The sequence below is a fragment of the Podarcis muralis genome, chromosome Z (genome assembly GCF_964188315.1).
Source record: "Podarcis muralis chromosome Z, rPodMur119.hap1.1, whole genome shotgun sequence".
Taxonomy (NCBI): Eukaryota; Metazoa; Chordata; class Lepidosauria; order Squamata; family Lacertidae; genus Podarcis; species Podarcis muralis.
This window is the reverse complement of record NC_135673.1, coordinates 17787040-17805881: the sequence shown is the minus strand read 5'-3', so window position 1 is coordinate 17805881 and position 18842 is coordinate 17787040. Positions and strand designations below refer to the sequence as shown.

Here is an 18842-nt window from a genome sequence, read left to right as displayed (position 1 = left end):
GAATATGGCTATTATATCACCTTTCAGTCTCCTCTGCTCCAGGCTGAACACCCTCAACTCTTAACTGTTCCTCATAAGGCTTCCTTCCTAGATATTGCCAAAGACTGAACCCAGGATCCTCTGAATGCAAAGCATGTGCTCTACTGCTGAGCAATATCCCTTAACATAAGAGTATGTTTCTAATCCTCACCATTCTGAAGAATGGGCTGAAGCTCCACCACTGAGTTACAGCCCACCCACTTGAGACCTAATGTTTACATAGGAAGCAGCATTATACAGGGTCAGACAATGGGGTCCATCTAGCTCAGTACTGTCTACTTTGACAGGCAGCAGCTCTCAAATGTCTCAGGCAGAGCTTTCTCCTACCTGGATATGCCACTGGGAACCGAACCTGGGACCTTCTACATGCAAGGCAGGTGTTATAACTATTATTATTTTTTATTAAATTTGTAGGCTGCCCTTTGTCTGATGATCCCATACATACAAGATAAACGCACAACATACATGATAAAACAAGAAAAGCAAAAAGCAAAACAATAACCCCCCCTGCAAGCACATTTAAAAGCATATAGGATGTTAATCAGCCTATTGAAGAGGAACCTTTTTGCCTGGCATCTAAAGATATGTAGCAAAGAGGCCCGGTGGGCCTCCCTGGGGAGTGCATTCCACAAACAGGGAGCTACTGCAGAAAGGGCCTGTTCTCGTGTTGCCACCCTCTGGACCTCTCGGAGGAGACACATGAAGAAGGGCCTCAGAAGATGGTCGCAAGGTTGGTCGCAAGGTTGGTTCAGACGGAGAGAGGTGGTTCTTGAGGGATTGCGGTCCTGAACCATTTAAGGATTACAGGTCAAAACCAGCACTTGCTCAAAACATCTTGACCCAATGAGCAGCCTGGTTCTACTGCTGAGTTGCAGTCCTTCCCCTAAAATATCAAGTAAGATTCCAGACCTCATGATTCTTAACAAAGGAATGATTTGTCCAGAGATTCCCGCACAGGTCTTTCCCCAGCCCTACAAATGGAGACTGAAGCTGGGACATTATTCTTACAAACCAATGCTCAAACCACTGAACTACAGCTCTTCTTTTAAGACATAAGAACATGTCTCAGTGCCTTTTGAATTCAGGTATCCAGCAAGCTGTTAGGGTTAGCACACTTACTGTATGTTGATAATCAGCGCTGGGCATCCAGGTCTAGCCTTGGGCACCCTGGGCATGGACCCTGGCAGCCAATGGTGGAGCAGAACTATCGCTCCATCTTGCACAATCCAGACCCCGTATGCAGCAGACTGTAATTAACAGCCCCCAGGGAAGAGGCTTTCCCTAATAAATCAAAATAAATGAAGTTCAGAGAGTGGCTACAAGCCTAGTGGAGGAAGGGAGTAGGCAGAGGAACCCCCATCCTGCCTTAGATAACAGGCGCTCTCCGCCTCAATTCGTTCTCTCAATCAGATCAGTTCCAGCTGTATTTGAATCAAGTGGACGACTTGGCTGCTGTCCAAGGCTGCATTTCCTGGGTCAGATGCCAGCCACCGTTCCCAGACAACAGCTGCCAGCCAGGCGGGAGGAGATGACAGGGCATGAAAAGGGGAAATGGGAGGCCAATATGGGCAAAGCACACTCCCTCCCCTCGTCTCTTCCCTCGCTAACTACTCACATCCAAGGGAATTGGAGGTCTCCACAAGAAAAGGTTGATTGGACCTAAGACAATCATCCCATGCATTTGTTGCACCCCAAGGAACATAAGAGGAGCCTTGCTGGATCAGGCCAGTGACCCGTCTGCTCCAGCATCCTCTTCTCACCAAGGCCCATCAGACACATGGGTTCCTCCAAACTCCCAGAGCAGATTGGGGGGGGGGGGTGAAGAAGGGAGGGGGTAGGGAAGTTCTGCTCCTTGAACGGAATTTGGCCACTAACTTGGGTTGCTTTAAAAGAGGATGCAGCCGAATGTTGGAAGATTCAGGAAGGATGAAAGAAAGTCCCAGAGTTAACCATGGAACTCACTCCCACCAGAGGCACTGATGGCCACCAACCTGAATGGCATTAAAAAGATGGAAATACAGTGGTACCTCTAGATACGAACAGGATCCATTCCGGAGACCCGTTTGCATCTAGAGGTAAACGTAACTAGCAACGACACATCTGCGCACATGCGCATGTCGCTTCTCGCCGCTTCTGCGCATGCGCGTGATGTCATATTGAGCGCCTGCACATGCGCAAGTGGCAAAACCAGGAAGTAACGCACTCTGTTACTTCCGGGTTGCCGAGGAGCACAACTCGAACACGCTCAACTCGAAGCGTATTTAACCCGAGGTATGACTGTAATTAATGGCTATTAGCCCTGATGGCTATGCTCTGCCTCCGTGGTTGGAGGCAGTAATGCTTCTGTTTACCAGCTGATGGGAACCAAGGAGAGGAGAGTGCCTTTGTGCTGAGAAAGCCCACATCAATGCCACTGTGTCAAGGAAAAGGCTATGACAAGGGCCCATCTCTGGAGTGGCTCATCTTATCTGCTGTCTAATCACATTTGCCTCAAAACGTATCAGGCACAACCTCATCCTTCGCGTTATTTTCCTAGAATGTCCTGTGCCCAGAGCATAAACACACCTTTTGAGCCAAGGCTCTGAGCTGGGATAAACCCCACCCGATAAGCCTGCTTGCTAGAGCCCAATAGCGCTAATCTTTTGATGGTTCAAAAATAACAACGCATTATCTCATCAAGGTCGTCACACCGTCATCACCAGCTTGGAGAGGAAAAAATATCACCCAATAGAGATTCATCTGCCAGCGAGACCGCAAGGCAAGCTGAATCATGTCACGTGAGGAGGACACTTGCTTGGGATAGCCTTATTGCTGGAATAAAACACTACAACACTCCAAAAAAAGAGCTTGCAATTAATAACGGGGGTGGGGGGTGGGGAGGGGTATTAATAGCAGCATCCAGCAGGTAAGGATCTTTTTGGCAGCTGAAGGGGCAAAGCATTTGCTAACCCTTATCTGTTCAACAGGAATTCAGTGGGCTGTAGAATTATAAAATTGTAGGGTTGGGACCCCAAGAGTCATCTAGTCCAGCCCCCTGCAATGCAAGAAGCACAGAAAAAGAATCCCTGACAGATGGACATCCAACCTCTCTTTTAAAAATCTCCAAAGAAAGGCCATCACCTTCCAAAATTATCATAATAATAAAATTGTAAAGTTGCAAGGGAACCTAAGGGCCATCTAGTAAAAAAAAACAAACCCTGCAATGCAGGAGAACTTTCATAAGAGGCGGTGCTAAATGAATTTGTAGTTCTCTTGTGCACTGTGGCTTTTTATTTATTTTTTTAAGTACCCCCCCCCCCCCGGCTAGAAAGCTAACACTCTCCATTTATTTACCCCTATTTGTGATGAGTATGTTGTATTCCATTCACGTTCTACTCAAATCAAGTTTTTGCTGCGCTGGCATTGAAAGAATGCAGAATGAAAGAGGCCGCCGTTCACGTGGAATGTCTTTGGCTGAACAAAAAGTTTGCTGCGGTGAAACACTGGCTACATATTTTGGGGGAGCAGAGAAAGCCACCCATAAACAGTGAAAGGGAGATCTTAGGTTTCAGCTGACTGGTGTCATGGTGGCAGGCGAGTGCCTTGCAACTTTATCACTCTTCAGAGACTCCACTGAGCTGTGATATCTCCAGATCTTTTACAAATAAATACTCTGCCTCATTATCTTGCCATTAAAGTTGCATGCTGGGTAAAAGATGAGAATAGTCCGTGCTCTCTCGCTTTTACTAATCTAATCTGGATGTCAGGGATTCCATTATTAATGCAATGGGCGCCACCTTTTCTCCCTCACCTGTCCCCTCCAGTACTCCCCCCCCTTTTCTCACTTGTGCTAGCAAACTTATCGAGGGTACAGCTGCTGTCGTGCTCAGGTCCTGCTTGCATCTGGTTGGCCACTGTGGAACTAGGATGCTGCACTAGGTGTGCTATTAGCCTAATCTATTTGGCTCTTATTATGTTCTTTTGTTCTTATTCCATGAGGGAGGGGGGACGGGCTGGCACCTCTTGTGACCTACTGTGCCAAATCCGGCTGAGCAGTGATGGCTGGTGAATTGCCAGGGCATGGTTCAATAAGGAAGTGAAAGGAAGCGAGGGACCCAAAATCTCCAGCCACCTTGTACTTCCAAGAACATGAGAAAAGCCTGGTTGCTGGATCACATGGTCCAGCATCCAGTTTTCACAGTGGCCAACCAGATGCTTCAATAGAAAGCCCAGAAGCAGGACTTAAGGGCAACCGCAACTCTCCCCACTTGCAATTCCTGGGTTGAAGATGATAACATAGAATCACAGAATCGTACAGCTGGAAGGGACCCTGTGGGTCATCCAGTCCAACCCCCTTCAGTGCAGGAATCTCAACTAAAACATCCCTGACAGGTGGCCATCCAAGCTCTGCTTAAAAACTTCAAATAAAGGAGAGCCCACAACCTCCCAAGGGGAGTCCATTCCACTGTCAAACAGCTCTTACTGTCAGAAAGACAGAAACATCTTCCTGATGTTTAGCCAGAATCTCCTTTCTTATAACTTGAAGCTATTAATTTGAGTCCTACTCTCCGGAGCAGGGGAAAACAGTCTTGCTCCATCTTCCATGCAACAACCCTTTAGATGTTTGAAGATGGCTATTGTATCTCCTCTCAGTCTCTTCTTTTCCATGCCATGCATTCCCAGCTCCTTCAACCATTCTTCATAAGGCTTGGTTTCCAGACCCTTCATCATCTTGGTCGCCCTCCTCCTCTGCACAAGTTCCAGCTTGTCAATATCCTTCTTAAATTGTGGTGCCCAGAATTGGACACAGTATTCCAAGGAGCGTATCTGTTTTATGTGTTTTACTTCTACGTAGGCTTAAAAGCAATTTACCTGCTAATCAGTTTACACCAACCATAAAATACACACCAAGATTGGTACGTATGGGTGGCCCTTTTCTGAAGCTGTTCCAACTCTACAATATCCTTTTTGAGGCAAGCCGACCGTAACTGTGCACAGTAATCTAACTGTGGTCACACCGTAGATGTGTGTAATGACATAAGGATAGCAGGAGTTTCATTTTCAATTCCTTTCCTAACAATCCCTAGGATATAAATGTTCTCTCTTGCCACACACCAGGTTGACATCTCCATCCATTTATCCCTGTTCAGCCACTGGCAGTTCAGACCCCAACAGCGTACATATGAAGTCTGGCTTTTAATGCCAATGACTCAGTGTCTCCTCGGCGGAGGATCTTGGTGTGCAGGAAAAAAACACAGAAGTCCTTTGTCCTCCTGTGTGTGTCCCCCCCCCCCCTTCCAACAGTCGCTAATGGACCAAATAGACAATGGGCATTCTATCACCAAAAGCCCAATTTGGGTCAGAGCTGCAGTGCTGCATAAGAGTGGCAGGGGGGTGGGACTTGACTGTGCAGGTTTAAATGTCAGTATCCCCCCTTCCGACCCCACATGCCTGTGCTTCAAGGGATGGGGCACAATTCATTCCCAATAAAAGCATGGTAAAAGTAAGGAGAGCCCTGCTCTGCAACGCAGAGCTAAACTATGGAACTCACGCAAGAGGCAATGATGGCTACCAACTTGGATGGGTTTGAGAAAGGATTTGGACAAATTCATGGAGGAGAGAGCTAAGGTGACTACTAGCCCCAATGGCTACACTTTGCCTTCCCAGTTCGAGGTAGAAACACTTCTGGATACTAGTTGCTGGAAACCACGGAGCGGGGCGAGCACTGCTCTTGTGTTCAAATCCTACTTGTGGTTTCCCTCTGAGGCATCTGGTTCTCCACTGTGAGAGGATGCTGCTGCACTAGATGGGCTGCTGGTCTGACCCAGCAGACTCATCTTATGTGTGTGTGGTTGGTTGGTTGGTTGGTTGGTTGGTTGGTTGGTTGGTTGGTTTTAATCAATTTTATAAAAGGTTTTTAACACATGAAACAATAAAGTTCTCTTGTTAAGGACTCCTGAAGGAGACCTGGAAGGGAAGATTCCTTTCCAGAGGGTGCCAAGTCCATGGAAGCTGACATCACCATCATCAAATGTGATGTGGCCAACAAAAGAGGTTTCAAGACTCTCTCAAGGCAAATTTTTTAAAAATGTAGTATAAAGGTAAAGGTAAAGGTACCCCTGACCGTTAGGTCCAGTTGCAGACGACTCTGGGGTTGCACGCTCATCTCGCTCTATAGGCTGAGGGAGCTGGTGTTTGTCCGCAGACAGCTTCCAGGTCATGTGGCCAGGATGACTAAGCCGCTTCTGGAGAACCAGAGCAGTGCATGGAAACAATGTTTACCTTCCCGCCAGAGCGGTACCTATTTATCTACTTGCACTTGACGTGCTTCTGAACTGCAAGGTGGGCAGGAGCAGGGACCGAGGAACAGGAGCTCACCCCATTGCGGGGATTCGAACTGCCAACCTTCCGATTGGCAAGGCCTAGGCTCTGTGGTTTAGACCTGTGGTTTAGACTCTGTGGTATAGTATAAACACCAACAATTAGGAAACACTTGCCTGCGGGCGCTGCAATTGGAGAACAGCCTTTACCAAAGGTGTCATGGGCTTTGAAGACACTCGAATTCAGGATGCAATTAGCAGAACGTGCTAAGAGGAAGGCACGCTTGGCAAATCCACACCGTGATCAACTCCCACCTGAAAACCAATGTCCCCACTGTGGAAGGACGTGTGGATCCAGAATTGCCCTCCACAGTCATTTACAGACTCATTGTTAAAACCGTGTTTATGGAAGACAATCTTACTCGGCTACGAGTGATTGCAGAAGAAGAAGAAGAAGAAGAAGAAGAAGAAGAAGAAGAAGAAGAAGAAGAAGAAGAAGAAGAAGAAGAACAACAACAACAACAACAACAACAACAACAACAACAACTTCTTCAGTGGTTCTGTACAAGCAACAGTGACAAGACGGCTAAAAGAACATCCATTGTTTGCAACTTACTCCCTGGTATACAGAGATATGTGCAGCTAATGAGAAAGAAAAACAAAGAGAATGTCTATTTTTCATAGTACACCAAGCTCTTTTAGCTGAGGAGACACTGAGTCATCCACATTAAAAAAGAAAACAAAAAACCCTTGAGTCATCTACAGGATTAGACTGTAATTTTATTTTCTCTTCTCCTCTGTCTCAATAACTTTCTTTTCCTACCCTCTGAGCAAATGGACACTTTGGATATTAAACCACAGCAATCCCTGGATGGCAGCAAGCATGGGAGAAACATACTCAAGTTACAACCCTTCCCCTAAGAATAAAGATTCTAGTCCTTGTGGTTCTGAAGAATAGGACAAATTGAATAGGCTTGTAGGAAGCTGCTCTTCTGATGAATCAGATCCATCTACCTCAGTATTGCCAGCACTGACTGGCAGAAGCTCTCTGGGTTTTCAAGCAGGGGGCATTCCCAGCCCTACCTGCAAATGCTGGGGATTGAACTCAGGACCTTCTGCATGCAAAGCAGGTGCTCTACCATTGAGCTGTGAAGCTTCACCTAAGCATAGGTCAAGATTCTAGGGAGAACATGAACAGCTCAGTTGGTTAGAGTGTAGTGCTGATAATGCTAAGGTGGCAGGTTCGATCTCCATATTTCTGCATTGCAGGGGGTTGGACTAGATGATCCTCGGGGTCCCCTCCAACTTGACAATTCTATGATTCTATGAAATAGGAACATATTATTATTAATATCAGAAGCTGTGTTATATTGAGTCAGATCATCTAGTATCATCAATAGCCGCTGCCGCCACCTCCCTCACTTTCTTATCCTCTTAAAGCCGTATTGTTTGGTGGCTACCACTGCCTCCTGTGGGAGTGAGTTCTGAAGTTTAACAATGCACTACAACGTTGGAATCATCAGCCCCTCAGCCGTCACTGTCAATGGCCAGCACTTAATCCAAATCTCGCATCTGATGCCAAACCTCAATCACATGTTTCCAGAGTGCAGCAATTTTTTCCTGTTTTCCCCCTACAAAAATGCCCTCTTCTCCACAGCTGAACTCTGAATGACAAATGGTACATATGCCTGCAGGTTTCAGAAGTATTTAACGGTGTAGTAACTTATGCACACCTGTCTGCAAATCTATTCATCCTAATACACTCCTTCATTCTCCTGTGAATCTACCTGGGCAAAGGTGGGGGGGCAGGGAGAGAAATCCACACCTTTCCGAGTTTTAGGATGCAGTTCTGAAGCCAAGAAACGTGTACAAAAAGTCAGGTTCTAGGGGAATTCTGGAAGGAGGATTCTCAGCAAAAGGAGTTCTGGAAACAAAATTCTTAGGAAGATGACTTCCAGGACCACACTTCTGATTTCTTCAGTGGTTATCTTGAATCTTGGCATTCAAAGACCTGTAACAAGTTTTGGGGAACTTCTGCCCTAGGAGATCTCTCTGGTGGATAGGGGGATGCTAACCTCTTCCCCCTCCTTGATTCCCAGAAGCTTTACCAGTCAAGATCTTTACATCGCTATTAAAATGGGACTTTTCATCTTCCACTTAACATGGCTTTGAAAGACATCCCAGAGGCAATGTCATCAGCCGTGGAAAGAGACCACAGAGCACCATGGTGGACCTCCACCAACTAGCGCTGGAGTCTTCAGTTGAGCCACATGAAACCAAACATCCAGTCAGGGAAAAGACATCACCTGTCACAACTGGTAAAAGACACTCCTTCCCCAGCTGGATCCTATTATCCCTCGATGGGTTTTATTTCCCTGATACCATGATCGCTTCCTCCTGCATCAACCCTTGGTATCGGGTTCATGTCAAATGTGCCCTCCCTCCTCCTCCTCTCTCTCTCTCTATCTCTCTCTCTCTCTCTCTCACACACACACACACACACACACACACACACATGCATAGCCGGATTTTGTTCATGGCATCCCAAGAGCCAAGCAGCACAACACCAAGTTGCTGGTCCGGGAAGGGCACTTAGGCCTCAATACTGCAAGTGTTGTACATGAGAACAAAGGACGAGCCCTAGTTGACTAGGACAAAGTGGCCCCATCTAGTCCATTGTCCTGTTCTCAGTGGCCAATCACATGGGAAGCCTACAAGCACAAGGCCATCTCCCCTCTTGTGGTTTCCAGCAACTGGCATTCAGAAGTGTTACTGACTTACTGTTAGCCTTCTCCTCCACCAATTTGTTCAATCCTCTTTTAAAGTTGGTGGCCATCACTGCCTCCTTGGGGAGTGAGTTCCGCACTTTGGCCCCCAGAAAGTTTCCTCGGGCCAGAAACACCTTCTCCATCCCTACCGAAGACACTTATATGGGAGCAACTCTGATTGAAAGCACTGTTTCCGAGTAGGAGGTGCAATGTGGGTTTTTCTCCATCATGCACCAAAATGACTGTGGGCCAACCTCTTCTTGAGAAGAGTTAACATCGGCTGTACCTTGAAAGCACATGGCTTCCACTAAAGAATCCTGAGAATTATAGTTCAGCTCTCACATAGCTACAGTTCCCAGCATTCTTAGACTACAGTTCCCATGATTCTTTGGAGAGAAAAGTGACTTCAGAAGATTCTTGATTTTCCTTCACAAGGAATAGGAATTTGCACTTTAGGGGGGGGGGAGAAAAAAGAAGCCAAACATTTACAGGAAAGATCCTGTTTATCTGGAGCAGAGGCAGTCCCCAATCCTGCACAGGACATTCAGAAGGAAGCACCTGAAAACTTTGCATCAGTGGCAACACCCTTCTCACCTTCCAGACAAGGAAGAGAATGACAGATTGTTGGAAATCCTGCAAGGGTGTCCACTGTGTGTGTGAACTTTGGACTTCCTGGGATCGTCAAGGGAAGGAAGCAAACTCACAAGAACGGCTGGACTCTGCTCCCCTTGGCAGGACAGGGTGTACTGCTCTCACGCATCAAGGAAAACAATTTAACTCCTAGGTCCATTTGCTTGAACACAGAGCCACTGTCTCATCCTGAAGCCTCCAGGTGGCAATGGTAGATTTAATCAACAAAATGCTAGGTGTTCCATTAAAATCCACAGCCAAAGGCAGTCACACTTCTGAATCCTAGTTGCTGGAAACTGCAGGAGGTGAGAGTTCTCTTGTGCTCAAGTCCTGCTGGTGGGCTTCCCATCATGGGCATCTGAGTGGCAACTGTGAAAGCACGATGTTGGACTAGATGGGCCACTGGCCTGATCCAGCAGGCTCTTCCTATGAACCTATGTTTACACCCTTCCCCTAAAATTAAAGTCAGAGTCTATCATCCTCAGAGTTCTGACTGAAGGGTGGGAGTTAATAGTAACATAGGAAACTGCCTCATACTGAGCCAGACTGTCAGTCCATCAAGCTCAGTGCTGTCAACACTGACTGGCAGCAGTGGCTTTCCAGGATTTCAAGAAGGGGACACCCCCAGCCCCACCTGGATATATAATCAGGGATTGAACCTGGGACCTGATACCTGAAAAGTAGATGCTCTGCCACTGAGACGCAGACCTCCACTTGGACACTTTATCAACTAGCCAGAATTGCTAGTTTTTCTCAGACTTTTCTCACACACACACATTCTTCTCTCTCTCTCTCTCTCTCTCTCTCTCTCTCTCACACACACACACACACACACACACACACTTTCTTCTGCATTGCAAAGGGGTTTAGCTAGAAGACCCTTGGTATCCCTTCCAACTTTACAATTCTGTGACACACTTTCTTTCTCTCTCTTACTCTCTCTCGCACACACAAACTCACTACAGTAGCCTGATGGCTGTGACAAAAGTATTTTTAAGGCTATTACCAAAGGGATTTGTTCACAGCTGAACATGCCAATGCTCTTCTGCTATCTCTTATACTGGTGTGTGTGTGCGTTTCTGAATCACCCTAGAACTCCCGAGGGGCTGAAGGGCAAGGGAAGTAATGTAATCCATCAATCCACCTGTTTAATGGGTGAGTTATGAGCTGCCATGCTCCCCACCCACTCAACACACATTTTTACACAAAATTAAGGTTACCAAATTTTTTTCAATGAATCCGGGGACACTGTTCAACTTCAATGAATTTTGTATGGGGACTGATTTGTGAATCCAGGGACTGTCACCGGGAAATGGGGACGTCTGCCAACCTTGCACAATATCATATAGGGAAAGGGGGGTCCTCCTTTCACTACCGTGCTAATCTCTCCTAGAGGATAGAGGTGGCACCAAGAGGGAGACATGCCCTCCATCTTTGCCCCGGGAAGTAACGTTTTCCAGATGTAGTGCCGTGGGAAGGCAGGAGTGGAGCTCTGTTCGCTGCTGAGGAAGCTGGGAATGGCTTGGAAATCAGGCAAAATGAGAGCCAGAGGCCAGTTCAACCAGGGAAGACCAGCAGAACACATGGAAGGCAGAAGGATCCTGAATGTCCTTTGTACAAGAGGCAGCCATCTTCCCAAAGTGGGTAGATCAAGCACCGATTCAAAGGTAAATTTGTCGTGAGTGTATAGACATGCAATCACTTAAGAATATAAGAAGATGCCTGGTAGAATAGGCCAAATGGGGGTTCAGTCCAGCACCCTGTTATCACTGTGGCCAACCAGAAAGAAACACAGAACTGTAGAGCTGGAAAGGAACCCAAGGATCATCTGGCTCAACCACTTACAATGCAGAAATCCCAGCTAAAGCATCCCTGACAGGTGGCCATCCAACCTCTGCTTAAAAATCTCCAGTTAAGGAGAGTCCACCACCTTCCTAGGTTGTTCATTCTGCTGTTGAACAGCTCCTGCCATCAGAAAGTTCTTCCTACGGTTTATTTAAAATCTCCTTCTCCGCCATTTTTTCCTGCCTAAGGAAAAAAGAATAATATTCTTATACGCTGCAACAGCAGCGAGAATACCGGTCGCCAAAAAATGAAAAGGCGAAATGATACCATCAAAAGAGGAATGGCAGGAGAAATTGCTTGAATATCTCGAATTAGCAAAATTGACAAGAGACAATTAGGAGACAGCCAAAGGTATAAAAAAGAATGGGGAAATTATAAAGAATATTTAATTAAACATTGTCCACAAGTGAAAACCTGGCAAATGTTGAGCAACAGTGATTAGCTGTGATTCCCCAGGGTGCCTTCCAGCTCTAAAATTCTGCCAGAAGTCTAGCAAAGCTGCAAGTTCTGCCTTTTAAAAACAACAGTGAAACTACCTGAGAAAAACAAACAAACCAACCAACCAACCCAGGAAGTCTCCATTCTCTTTTTCGCTGTTATGATCTGCTACGGTCACCTCATCACCACCCATAATCACAAGTTCTGTGTGCATTATTCAGCTAAACGACCTCATTGCAGTTCCCACAGCAACAAGGCTGTGGCAGGGCTGGAGCCTAACCAACTGAGGCCTGCATGTCCCAAGGCTTTTGTGTCCTCCAGAAAGAGATGGCAAAAGCCCGATGGGACTGCGGAGGGCAGGAACTGCTTAGGATATAACCTTCCTACTGCAAAGCAAGGGCTAAAGGTTATAAAATGATGCATGGCATGGAGAAAGTGGATGGAGAAAAACGCCCCACCCTCATAAGACTGGAATTTGTGGACATGATATGAAGCTGAATGTCGGATGATTTGAGACAAGATAAAAAGTTCCTTCTTCCTGCATTGTAAACTATGGGACTCCTTTCCACAGGAGACAGTAATGGCGGCCATCTTGGACAGCTTTAAAAGAGGATAGGACAAATTCATGGGGGAGAGGGGTATCAATGGCTACTAGCCACGATGGCTATGCATTGCCTCCGTGGTTGCTTCTGAATACCAGTTGCTGGAAACCATGTGGCGGGGGGAGTTGCTGTTGTGCTTAAATCCTGCTTGTGGGTTTCCCATAATGGGCTTCTGGGTGGCCACTGTGAGCATAGGAGACTGGCCTAGATAGTCCATTGGCCTGATCCATTAGCTTCATGCTAATGTGTTTATGGCTGAACACAGCAAAGCTCTTCCTAACAGACAATGGAGAAGGAGTATCGGATCAGAGAGATCTGGGGCAGGAGAGAGACCTTAGCTCAGAATTTGAGCATCTGTTTGGTGTACGGAAGTTTCCAGGTTCAATCCAGCCCCTTGCTTAAAGCAATGAGGACTAGAATCCCACTTTATTTTTAGGGGAAGGGCAGTGGCTTAGTGGCAGAACAGCTGTCTTTAATGCGAAGGATGGAGCTTCAATCCCCAGCCACATCTCCAGGTAAGGAAGGGCAATATACCCCTGTCACTGTCAACATTACTGTGCTAGATGCTAGATGGACTTTTCTTCAGTAAGAAGTTTTCACATTTCAGTATATAAGGTCATTTACCTTGTTCCCATGCTCCTTTTTGTTGAATAGGCTGTGGCCTTCTTAATTTTTTCTTTAACTATCTATCTATTTATCCATATTTGCTGGTTTTTATTTTTCACTTATTTGAAATATTTCTAAATTACCTCAGGAACCCTAGAGAGGAGTATGTACGCATACTTTGCTCTGCAAGTATACAAAACACACACAACAACAACCTTTCCTGAGGAGGATTCAAGAGGAATTCTTCTGTGCAATAGCTTTTCAAAAAATGAAGAAATTGTGTTTTACCTCAGAACATCAGCCTGTGCATCGTTTGTTCCCATGGTTACCCCTTTTCTTCATGTCCCTGATCACCAGTACCGTTGGCTTCTCAGAACTCAGATGCAAAGCTGATCCAAAACTTTTTGTTGGCTGAGGTGAACGACAAGGTCGACCACCACCGCTCCCAATTTCTTTTCTTTCTTTTTTTAATAATCTTTACTAATTTAAATTACATACTTATACAAAGAATTTACGAAGAATTTACAATCTCATACTAGAAAAAGAAAATTAATGGAAAAAACAAAAGAAGAAAAGAAGAAAATACAGAAAAAAGAAAGAAGAAAAAGCAAATTTACGTACATAAAAAATTAATCTTCCTTATATAAGGATATAAGGATCTACTGGAAAGTAAAACTCCCAGGTGGCTATCACCAATGGAGGCTAAAGAGATAAAAAAACTTAATATGGAGTCCAAATGGCCAAAATATTGTGAAATTTTAGAACAAGATGGTGAAAGAGTTAAACTACAGAGTTATGACAAATTAAAGTCTAAAGTACGAGATTGGTTGCATTACCTTCAGATAAACGAGGTATTTAAACAGGACAGGAAAATAGGTTTTCAGATGGAGAGGTCGAAATTAGAAACAGAATTGTTAGAACCCAATACTAAGAACTTGTCAAGAATGTATAATTTGCTGCTGAAATGGAATACACAGGATGAAACAGTAAAATCAGCTATGATCAAATGGGCACAAGACATAGGTCATGACATTATGTTTGATGATTGGGAACAGTTATGGAACACAGGTGTTAAGTTTACGGCTTGTAATGCTTTGAGAGAAAACATAATGAAAATGATCTATAGGTGGTACATGACCCCAGTCAAACTTGCAAAAATTTATCATCTGCCCAATAATAAATGTTGGAAATGTAATGAGACTGAAGGTACCTTCTATCACCTTTGGTGGACCTGCCCGAGGATTAAAGCCTACTGGGAAATGATCTATAATGAAATTAAAAAGGTCCTTAAATGGACATTTCCTAAAAAACCAGAGGCTTTTCTCCTGGGCATGGTGGGCCAATTGGTGCCAAGGAAGGACAGAACTTTTTTCATGTATGCTACTACAGCGGCAAGAATTCTCCTGGCAAAGTATTGGAAGATGCAGCAGCTACCCACTCTGGAAGAATGGCAAGCGAAGGTGATTGACTATATGGGAATGGCATAGATGACCGGCAGAATTCGGGACCAGGGGAGTGAGACAGTGGAAGAAGATTGGAAGAAATTTAAAATATATCTCAAAAACTGTTGTAAAATTGAGGAGTGCTGAGATGTTACGGTGTTAAGAAACAGAGAATTGCAGCTGTAAATCATAAGTTTAAGGAAATTATAACGAAAATGAGTCAATTAATGAAATAGAGGGTTGCTGAGAAAGGGTAAATTTAAGGATGCAGAAAAAGGGAGGTATGGGGAAGTCCGGGAAGTAAGGTGAAGGAAAATAAGTTTAAGAAATTATATATGTTTATTTGTTTGTATGTTTTGTTTTGTTTTATTGTTTGTTTTTATTACATGTTTGGAAAATTAATAAAAATTATTTTTAAAAAAGTTAATCTTCCTAATTAATACTTAATTAAACACTTAAAAAAGACTTCTAACAAAATGAGTCTTCCAATCATTCTCATTGTGCTGTTTATACTGTTGTTGTTTTTCCCGCACAGTTTTATATTCTTTAATATTGTTCCCGTCTACTCCACAAACGGTATTTGTTGTGTTTACAAGTATCACTCAGGTTCTGCTGATATGGTGTGATTGGTACAATATGATCTTATATAATCCTTAAATATTCTCCATTCTCCAAATATTTTCTGGTTCAATACTCCTCTAACTCAAGTTCACCTACCTCAGTATTGTCTACACTGACTGCCATCAGCTTTCCATAATTTCATAGAATCATAGACTCTATGAGATTTGGAAGGGACCCCAAGGGTCATCTAGTCCCCCTGAAGTGCAGGAATCTCAGCCCCCCTTCCAGTTTTTATTGCTCCTTGCTTAAAACACATACACACAAAAAAGGTGGGGAGAGGGAGAAAAACAGGGAGAGAGAGCGTGTGTGTCAAAATAATAAATAAATATATCTGTTATCCAGGCCACCAATCAGCTGCTAGCTAGCAACTATAGAAACAGAAATTTGCATTATTGTTTGGACTACAAAATAGTTATTGCAGGAGCTTATGACTCACTTTATGACAGCAATAGTTTTCATCAACCAGTTTGCTGGATGCGGGAGGGTTAGCCCAAGTTTATTGGTACATAGGGTTTGTGGAAGGTGTGGTTAGAGGGCAACAAAATGCAAAAAGTGTACCCTCTGTGACAATTCAATTAGAGCTTAAAATCATGAAAACTAAGCCCAGCGCCCATTTAGCACACCACCAATTTGGAGATGAATAGAATCATCTCTGGGTGGCTGAATTAATTAATCCCTATGTGAAAATCGGAAACCATTGTCTCATTTCAGGCCCAGCAAATGGAACCAAAGCTTAAGAGTATTCTGCTTTCAAAAAAAGTTCAAGGTTCAAGCTCAGAAGGATGGAGGAAAACTCAGGCACCTACAGTTTCTTTTGCCACACTGGCTTTTGCTGGTGCTTCATTCATCTGCAATTCTCTTTCCAGAAGTCTTAAAAGGTGCTTTAGGAAAGAATTTGCAAATCCAAGCTCAGCCTTCCTTCAGAACTACACTCGCCTCTGAATTTTGCAATGCATTTCTCCAGTCAAGAAACATGCAAGATCCACATACTGTGGTGCATTAAAATGTATATATTTGTTGGAAAATAGCATGCAAAAATCACATTATGTTAGGGGGAAATTGGTTTGCAATGAGGTGTATTTAAGGCAAAATGGCACATAAACATGGATCTATTAAGAAACATTTGCACTAAATCGCTGGTGAATTTTCATGAGGATTTTTTTTAAAAAAAATGATATGGAAAACAGAAAAATGCAAAATGAAGAAAAGTCAAAATTGTCAGATTCTCCCCCCTTTAATCCCCCACCCCAAACAAACACCTCTGTCTTCTGTATGGGGAACTCTCTGCATCTCAGAGCTAGCCAAGCAGCCTAAAGGTTGACAACCAGCTAAGAAATGCTCAAAGTAGACCCACTGGAATCAACAGATTGAAGTTGGTCATGTCCTTTGTTTTCAATCAGTCTGCTCTGATTTGGACTAACTCTGGGCCTGACTCCACCCCTAAGCCACAGGGCAGGATCTCTTGTGAAGGAAGAAGATTGCCTTTCTCTCTCTTGGGAACGTCAGAAAGGGCTTATACACTAAGTACAAAAAAAGCCACGTGGCGGCATGATTTGTGGTGTTAATATTTCCAGACATAATGGCAAGGAGGGCACAGGGTGAGGATAACTCACTCTCCTGATGGACTGTTTGCTGAGCCAAGGCTTGCCAGCGGCGTTGCAGAATGGCTGATGGATCTGAGGGCGCTGGGGAGGCTAGGAAAAGAACAGGAGAGGATTAAGAGATGCATTTCACGCCCCCCCCCCATGTGGTGCTAGTTAATAGGTGTGATCCTGGCTTTCCCCCTGACCTAGGCTCAGCAGCACACTGGGCTTAATAACCAAAGCTTTCTTGTGTGCACCATGGAATTGTGATAGCTGAGAATGGTACCCCTATGCCCAGAGGCAGTCTATCTCTGCATGCCAGTTGTAAAAACAGCAACCTCAAAGCAGTTTGCAAAACAGATAAAACAATAAAAGTTACCAAAAAGAATTACGATTTCCAAATAACAGGAGACTAAAAACAGATTTAAACTTGCATTGCTGTTTTTAGAATGTTTTTAGCAGGCCATTTTAAAAAAGTGAAGTCGTCTCCCTGATGTCCAGTTAGATGTTAGAAACTAAAGCTATATAAACCAAACCGCACCTTAAACCTGGCTTACAGTAGCCACAGCAGAATATCTATTCACTAGCATGTTCACTAGATGACCCTCAGGGTCCCTTCCAACGCTACAATTCTACGATTCTATTATCTCAGCTACATTGCTTGACTGTAGCTTGCTCTTGCAACAATTCACTTGTCCCAGTATGAAAGAAGGAAAAACACACACAGCAAAAGTGGAAATAGTATTAACTATGGACGATGATGGTGATGAGGGGGGAAATATGTTTTATTTTTCACATACCCATACAAGATGGAATTTTCATCACTTGCCACCCACAAATCCAAATACGAAAATGGGACAACTACTGAGCCTAACCCAAGGCTAAAACAGACAAAGATGACACCTGACTTGCTGACAAAAGCCTCTGAGGTGCTTTGTGAAATGCTTCTCACCCGCGTCATCTGCACCCAGGTCCACCCCCAGGTCCACCCCCAAGTGTGGATTGGGGGAACGGGGCCACACACACAAAGCTGGAAGGAAGGATGCGGCTGACAAGCCATCCTGCGCACACTCAGCCAACCCAGCTGAAACTCGGCAGTTTCCTTCAGAGTCAATGGGTCCGAAGCGAGCTGCCCAGTTCTGCAGCCACAGGGAAAGCTGCAAGGACTTCTCCGCTCACGGGACTGAGAAGGAGAGAAGTGTCTGCGAGAAACTTACTTCATTTCCTTTCTTGCTCTGGGAGAGGGAGAGGCATCGCTGCTGTGCACCTGCCTTGCTGTCACCACTGCACAGCCACTTCCCTGGCCTTGCCCACCCCCACTGCCCCCTCACTGGCGAGGTCCCAGGTCTGGGATCTGTCCCCCCATGTGCCCGCATGGCTCCCACTCTCCTTCCTTGGGGAAGCCATGCCCACCCACCCCGCCACTCACCCGTGCAGCCCCAGCCAAGTTTTCAGGCCAGCCGGGAGTGGCTGGGCAAGAGGAAGGAGGGAGAGAAGGCCTCAGAGAATTGGGAAGAGGCAGCTCTTTCTCCAGGAGGAAGGGAAGGGGTGTGTGGGGTGGCACCCACATGAAAAAAATCAGTGTCGGATTACCAAATAGGTAGAGTAGGCTTCAAGGCAAAAGATCAATATAATATTGAGTTGATATTGAAAGAAAATTGCAATCAAGCTTTCTTAGGTCAATGTTTTCCCACTAGAGCACACGTGTGAGGGAAGCCCCCACGGTTTTGACTGTCTAGGGGCCTCCACAGGGTTTAATCCAGCACTGCCTAGAATTAAATGGGGCAGAGGGAGGGGGAACCAAGCCAAACCTGCAGCAGAGGCCGGGAAGCTCCCCTCCTGGTGTCATTCCTCCAATGCACCTGGAAACAACTCTGAACTGTGTGCCGCCACCTCCTCCTGCTGCTGCCTGCGCTTGCCTCAATCTTCAGCTGACTCGCCTTCCCAGCTCTGGAGGCATCACCTCCAC

General features: G+C 45.1%; 1 protein-coding gene across 6 annotated transcripts in view; it reads right to left on the bottom strand.

Annotated features, from left to right (window-relative positions):
• The window catches only part of RXRA (retinoid X receptor alpha), a 118473-nt gene that overhangs the window by 52549 nt on the left and 47082 nt on the right, over window positions 1–18842 (bottom strand). For 4 of the 6 annotated variants that reach the window (XR_003704518.2, XM_028714239.2, XM_028714240.2 and 1 more), the window contains exon 2: window positions 16904–16984. The exons of the other annotated variants lie outside the window; for them this stretch is intronic. Coding sequence is in view for 3 of the 4 variants with exons in the window: in XM_028714239.2 (XP_028570072.1) it covers window positions 16904–16984 (81 nt within the window). In the remaining variant the exon portion in view is untranslated. The remainder of the gene's footprint in view (window positions 1–16903; window positions 16985–18842) is intronic. 6 annotated transcript variants of the gene reach the window in all.